General features: G+C 45.1%; 1 protein-coding gene across 3 annotated transcripts in view; it reads left to right on the top strand.

Annotated features, from left to right (window-relative positions):
* Window positions 1-333: 333 nt before the first annotated feature.
* RASGEF1B (RasGEF domain family member 1B) overlaps window positions 334-7,195 on the top strand; it is a 633,271-nt gene continuing 626,409 nt past the window's right edge. For 2 of the 3 annotated variants that reach the window (XM_037989302.2, XM_037989300.2), the window contains exon 1: window positions 334-503. In XM_037989302.2, the coding sequence (XP_037845230.1) occupies window positions 435-503 (69 nt within the window). In that variant the 5' untranslated portion in view covers window positions 334-434. The remainder of the gene's footprint in view (window positions 504-7,195) is intronic. The other variant, XM_037989301.2, reaches the window with a different exon arrangement.

The following is a 7,195-nucleotide window of genomic DNA, read 5'->3' as shown; positions in this document are numbered from 1 at the left end:
CAGGGGCGGGGCGGGCCGGTCCCTGCGCCAAGGCGCTGCGCCCGCCGGCTGCCCTTGCCCACACGCGGCACCCATCCTGCGGCGCGGTTGGCCCTCCTGCCACCCCCTCGGCGGGGCCCTTCCCTTTACTATGGTAATAGTGACATTCAGCGGGAAAGGCTAGCACGGCGACGGCGCCCCGGCTCCCGCAGAACGGACGCTCGGGCCGCGGAGGGGGCTGCGCTCACTCGCACCGCTGGACGCCGGGGGCGGGCGGCCGCCGCGCTCTCCCCGCCCGGCCCGGCCCCTCCGCCGCAGCCGCCGCCGCGGGGCAGCCCCCGAGCCACGGCCCCGGCTGGCGGGCGAGCTGCGGGCAGGTTCCCGGCGCTCGGATTCCGGCGCGGGGAAAGGACAGAAACGGAGCATCGGGAGGGACCCTGCCTCACCGCTTGTATATGGCAAAGTTTCTCACCGAGCTCCTGGGCTGCACGTTGCCACGCAAGGGCGCCTCTCCCATGTTTGAGGTAGGTGGAGGGTGTGTCCCCTCAGAGACCCCTGGCCGGCCTGGGGGTCTCCGCAAGTTGACACGTGTGCAGACTCACCTACCTGGCCATCGGGTGGGGCGGGGCGGGGCGGGCGAGGAGAGCAAGGAGGAGAGCTGGAGCTCTGGAGCCGGGTTTCTCGCGCCTGGACCTCAGTGAATCTTTTTTGTTCCCCCCCCCCCCCCCCCCCCGCCCAGTTGACAGGTGAACACGTTTTCTGTCAATCTGGCTGAGTTCTGCCAGTTGCTCTTTACCTAAAATGCCAGGGGTGTCTAAAAATGAGCATTATCCTGCAGTCCTCTTTGCTGCCTACTTTGTTTTTTTCTTTTAGTCTGAAAAACAGAAAAATCTTCCAGTCGAAAGGTTTCCACCTTCTTACCTCCTCCAACTGCTCCCCTCCCCCAATCTCCAGCACAGGGCAAACTCCACTAAAGTTAACTCGTGTCTTCTTCTGTGGGTGAGTGAGATACACTGGGGATGAGGAGGGTTAAGAAGAGATTTGCCAAATCAGGTGAACAAACGGCAACTCCTAAGGCGGGTTCATCTAATTGCTCACACCTGCCTGCGGTGGCAATGCCGCTGCTGTGAGGCATCTCCGCACGGAGTCATTTAGGAGGCGGCTGGCTGGCTGGCTGGCTTTCCTATATTGATCACTCAGTAGGGAGAGTTTCATACTGTACAACCTTTCCCCGCCCTCCTTATCTCTACAGTGAGAACGGAGAGTGTCCTTTGTCTCTCTACCCTGCCCTCGCTCTAGAGACTGCCTGACACGCCGTCCTGGCCGAGAGTGCCCAGGGGCTGGCCAGGTTAACCAGTGCTGCAGTCTGCGTTGCACTGCGCTCCTCTCTCAGTCACAGTTACCATAGCCTGATGACTTTCCAGGCCAGCCACTCCAGGAGCTGCCCTAGGCTTCCCTGTCTGCAGTTTCTTGACTGGCCAGAGAAAGACAACTTGGTCTCTTCTCTGGTGAACGCAGGAGTTTGTCCTTCAGCAAGGCACCTCTTCTGGTTCCAGACTCTTCATATGTTCTCTGGCTGCTAGTGAGTCTCTTCTCAACTTTGGCACCTGTAACTGTTCTTACCTTCTGAGATTTTATGGTCACATACCTTAGATTTTGAAGCTCAAATTACCCAACCCATAACCTCTGCTGTGTGACCAAATGGCCTTTAAGCAGGAGATCCCAATAGTAGGTGATAAGGAGGAACTGGGGAAACAAGAGTGGGGTGGGAGAAGTCAGGTTGAAAGGCCTGGGCAGTTGATAGCCTGAAACCTACGAAATAATGAAGAGCCTGGAAAAGTTCAGTTTTCCAGACCGGCAGTGAAAATTAGCTGTCACCTTTGGCATGCAACATCACTGCCTATTTGCTGCTCTGTGAAGTGGTATGTAGCATTTGGGGATCACTCTGGAGACCTGAGATGCTTCCTTAAGTTGCTTTTCTCTTTGGCTTTCTCTTCACTTGTGTTTAAATTACCTAATGTGCCAAGTGATTTTGGTTGTGTATACTGCCTTTTTGTTATGTATTTGGTTGTATATTCCTGCCTCTTTTATCCTCCAGCCAATAGATGCCCCACCTTGATTTTTCAGAAGGATTGGCTCCCAGTCATTCCAGAGAGGAGGCAGCCTATAAAAACTAGCCATAGACATATTTAGACAATTAAAAAAAGAGTGGCTGTTTTGTGTTTGAAGAGTTCCCAGGAAAGGGAATTCCCCCAGTCCTTGGTCATGCCTCATGTCTTGCTCTGTGTTATTTTCCACCCATCTAGAGGTAGGAGCTGCTTGTAGCATCTGCCCACTCTGTCTTTCTACAAAGGATTGATTCAGTGTTGGCTGACTCGACCTAACACGTCCCACCTAGGTATCATTCTTAATCAGTGTTGCTGGACAAACTAAGTAACCTTCCCTTTCCTACCTTTGGGGAAAAGCAGTGCCCACAGATGAACTGATTTAGGAATGTGCTTTGAGGATGCTTGCTTCTCAGGCAATAGCCCCCTCAACACATTCTTGCTCATAAATGACGAAGCAGTCGTTTGGGAAGAGGGAGAGAGAAATGTGTAAGAAAGATATTCTTAAACCTTTCTAAATATTCGTTTCCAAAAGTGAAAGTGCTAGGACACTTGAGAAAAATTTAGGCAGCTTTTTAGTTTCACCAAATGCTTCAATTCTAACTTTGTTTACCTTTAATTTCAGAGAGATCAGGAGAAGAGATGGATGTTTTTCTAATGAATGGCCTTTGGTTTCATTTTGGTTAGAATGTGGACAATAATGTAGTTTCTTCCCACTCGGGCCACTTTGGTTTGCACAGAGGATATTCTCCCTGAGAACTGAATCTTGGACCTCTTGTGTGTTTGCAGTTGTCTGACAAGAGGGAGTGAGTGACAGGTTATAGAGAAAACAGGGCCAAAAAAGTCACTGTAGTTGAAAAACAGCTCCAGTGTGTGCCCTGCTGCACCATCTTCATAGGCTAGGGACAGAGCATGCACACTGGAAACACAAATTGTCTTAATGATCATTTTGTTACCCTCTTGCCTTGTTTCTTCTTAGTAAAGTATTTAAGTTTGCACACCAAGTTATTGAGAACAATTAAATTTCTAGAAAAAAGCAAAGGATCTTAAGTTTACCCCAGGGCCATGGCAGTGTCCTGAGCAGTGGGCTGGATATTTGGAAGAATGATTGTGCCACACCAAGGCAGAGCACCTACAAAAAGAGTGGGCTTGCTGTATATTCTGATGTCTAGAAACGTAGGACAGAAGCATGCAGGCAGGTGGTTTCAGATCTAGCAGTTCCCCATGTGCTTGAATGCATGGATAGATGTCTGGCCCTGGCATCCACTCCTCCCTCATGGAGCTCTGAAATATTATGAACCTGCCCCCTCCCTCCAGCCCCAGTCTTTCTTTTCATGGTGCCTTATTAGCTTTTGGCATGGCAGTCAGTGATGGGGTTTGAGTTCCGGGACAGGAAGTGGTGGGAAAATAATATAGTCAGTCAGAGGCTGTTGCTTTTTCATCTTTTATGCCTCTCTTCCCCCAGTCCACAAATCTGCATTTTTAGATCCCTGTCATTTTTCATCATCTTACCTGGTGGTACACCTTTAAGAAGACAGATTCATTGGGCTGAACACGTAGAAAAGGGATGTTCAATTCTGTGCCACCATTCATGGATGTGGTCTCCAGAACTGACAACCTCATGTATACTGTATGTGTTTTAGTGTGGTTTTCTATCTCCACTTGCACTGCTGCCTAACTGTGACAATACATAATAATTATCAGTTATTGCCTACTCTGGGCCAGGCATTGTTCTGAAGGCATACTATACATGATCGCAATTATCCTTCACATAGTCTTATGATATAGGTGTTAACAACCATGTGTTACAGATGAGAAGATTAGGGTTTAGAGAGCTTAAGTAGTTTGCTTAAGATCATTCTAGTAATGTATGCTAGAGAGAGGATGCAAACACAAGTCTGTTTTATCTCAAGGTTCACTTACCTTCTCCAACTATAGTTACTTGGTATTCTGGAGCTTGTTTTGTTTTGCTTTTTGTTTCACCTTTTTTTTTTTCTACCTTTTGTTTTTTAGCTGCATTCTTAGATATATTCTTTTTGGAAGAAGGAAAGATAATCCCCCATTCTCTCACTGCCATCACTATGTTACCATGGGGATGTGTATTAGTCAGTTTTCACACTGCTATAAAGAAATTAATTATCCAAGACCGGGTAATTACTTTTAAAAGGGGTCTAATTGACTCAAAGTTCTGCATGGCTTGGGAGGCCTCAGGAAACTTACAATCACGGCAGAAGGTGAAGGGGAAGCAGGCACCTTCTTCAAAAGGCGGCAGGAAAGAGAGAGATGGGAGAAGAACCCCTTATAAAACTATCAGATCTTGTGAGAACTCACTATCATGAGAACAGTATGGGGGAAACCACCCCCATGATCCAGTCACCTCCCACCAGAAACCTCCCTCGACATGTGGAGATTACCATTTGAGATGAGATTTGAGTGGGGACACAGAGCCAAATATATCGGGATGGCACAAATGTCTTATTCCCAGAGATATTTAATCAAAGGCTGATCGAACTTGAAGTTGTTAAGGGCAGATTCAAGTTCAGTCGCTATGACCATTTACAGATAGCTTCTATTTATTGAGCATTTCTGTGTATTGGCTTTTTTTATCACCCCAATAATGCTGTGAGGTAAGTGATGTTGTCATCCCTGTTTTGGAAATGAAGAAGCCAAGGCTCAGAGCGGTTACATGAATTGTCCAAGGTCACTCACCTACTAAGTGTCTGAACTGTAAGGTAAATCCTGGATTCTGGTGCCACAGTGCTTTGCCTGCCATCTGTATTGACTTACCTAGTTTTGTAGCCTCTGATTTTTTGTCTCATCCCCTCTATCTTTTGTACTATTACCAAAATCATCTTTCTAAAAGCTGAACTCAACATGGTGCCTATTTACTTTCCACAAATAGTTAATTTTTTTTTTTTTTTTTTTAAATTCTGGCATGGTGACTCATGCCTGCAATTCTAGTATTTTGGGAGGACAAGGCAGGAAGAGTGCTTCAGGCCAGAAGTTTGAGGCCAGCCTGTGCAACATAGTGAGACCTTGTCTCTAAAAAAAAAAAAAAAAAAAAAAAAATTAGGCATAGTGGCATGTGCCTGTAGTCCTAGCTACTTGGGAGACCAAGGCAGGAAGATCGCTTGAGCCCAAGAGTTCTCGAGGTTGCAGTGAGCTATGATAGTGTCACTGTACTACTGCACTTCAGCCTCGTGATATAGTGAGACCCTGTCTCTAAAAATCCCAGTGTTTTTAGTTTCATTTATTGATGGGATCCTGCTATGTTGTTCAGGCTGGACTCAACCCCCTGGACTCGAGGGTTCCTCAAGCCTCAGTCTTTAGAGTAGCTGGGACCACAGGCATGCACCACCACACCAGCTATTTTCCCCAGTTCCATTAGTGGTTCACCATATATGCAGATTGAACAGGGCAAACTTCCTCCACAGTATGGTCACTGCCTGGTTAACTTGCCTAATCTTTCCTTCCTACCACTGTTTTTCTAATATTCCAGCAACTTTACTCCCATTTCTTGATTATGTTCTCTTACGTCCAAGCTGTTACCCTGCCAAGAATATTCTTCCTCTAATAGTCACCTATTGAAGTTGTATCTTCCTTCAAGGTTCAGCTCAAATCTCACTTCTAGATCCACCCATCTTGAACAATATCCAGGCTCTATCAGAGGCCCAGTGAATATTATGTGTGTGTTTTTTTCCTGAGACCTTGGACAACTTCCTCTTTGAACTTCTCTATGCTCCAGTTACGTCTTCAATAGGGGTAACAGTAGTGCTTAATTCAGGGTGGTGAGTATTAAACGAGTTAATGCCTGTAAAACACTTAGAATAGTGGTCAATACATGTTAATTATTGAGACTGTTGCTTGTGTCTATGTCTTCTTCAGTGTCAGGAACCATGTATTTCTTAATTCTCTAGTACTTGGCATATATTTTGCACACAGTTTTGCATCAAATAAATGTCTGATGGATCACATTGATTTTTCTAACCCTCAATATACATGATTTTCTTTGCCTTTACGTTATTTATTGTTTATCTGAAATCCAGATTTAACTGGGTACCTTGTATTTTTATTTGCTAAATCTTGTGACCTCGTCTTACCTTCTCCCTCTTTCCTCCAGAACCCTGTTCCTAGAGTCCAGTCCCACTTACCTGTGTGATCCTTGTTCCCATCCTTCTCTCTTTATAGCTCCTACTCTGCCTGAGATCCTGTCCCAAGCCAAGGGAGCCACCTATAGGGAGTTGCAGATGGGTCAACTGTCTGTCCCCACTGCCAGTATGGAAATGCGGGAGTGAGCAAGCTTCCTATTGCAGTGTCAGGGCTGTGACTGAGAAGTGTATAACTAGCATTCTATATATTCATGCTTAATGTGTTCACCAATTCATTCAGTCATTCATTTATTCAACAAATCTTAAATACTGTCTTTGTGCTAGGCACCCTATGGAAACCTTAAGAGACATTCAAACTGTTTTGACTGTGATTCATGGTAGGAAATATATTTTACATTGCAATCCTGGATGCATATAGCTATTTACACCTGTAACAGCAAAATTAAGTTTTCAGAATAATACTTTTCCTTATGACATGGGATATCCTCTGATCTTTGCAGTTTTATTCTTTCCTTTTCATTCTATTAAAACATGAACCGATAAAGACCCACTAAATTGATTTCATGGGTTAACGACCCACAATTTGAAAAGCACTGCTGTATAGGATAATAAGATTCTATTTTTCAAAACAATTTGTATTACCCCATTATCTCACTATTATATTTATACATTATTACACGATATATTGGGAGATTCTTGTGGTCTATCTTGGGAAACCAGTTATCATGTAATAACATCATTTTTTGGGGGAGAAAATATATTCAGAGTTTCAAACTACTAACTTGCCAAACAACATTTGATAAATATCCTGCCTTTAAATTAGGAGGCATTTGGGTAAAAGAATTGGTATGTTACCTGAACATATTTTATGGTATGGTTTTTTATTTAAACAATGTGCTTCCTGAATTTCAATGATTTCTTTCTTAGCACCCACTAATGACAAACGTGCTCCACTGGTTGGATTGATTTCCAGGGCTATGTTTTATAAATCGTCCCATTTTT

Source organism: Chlorocebus sabaeus, chromosome 7 (genome assembly GCF_047675955.1).
Source record: "Chlorocebus sabaeus isolate Y175 chromosome 7, mChlSab1.0.hap1, whole genome shotgun sequence".
NCBI classification, from domain to species: Eukaryota; Metazoa; Chordata; class Mammalia; order Primates; family Cercopithecidae; genus Chlorocebus; species Chlorocebus sabaeus.
Note: the sequence above shows the minus strand (reverse complement) of the source record. Positions and strands in the feature narration are given on the sequence as shown.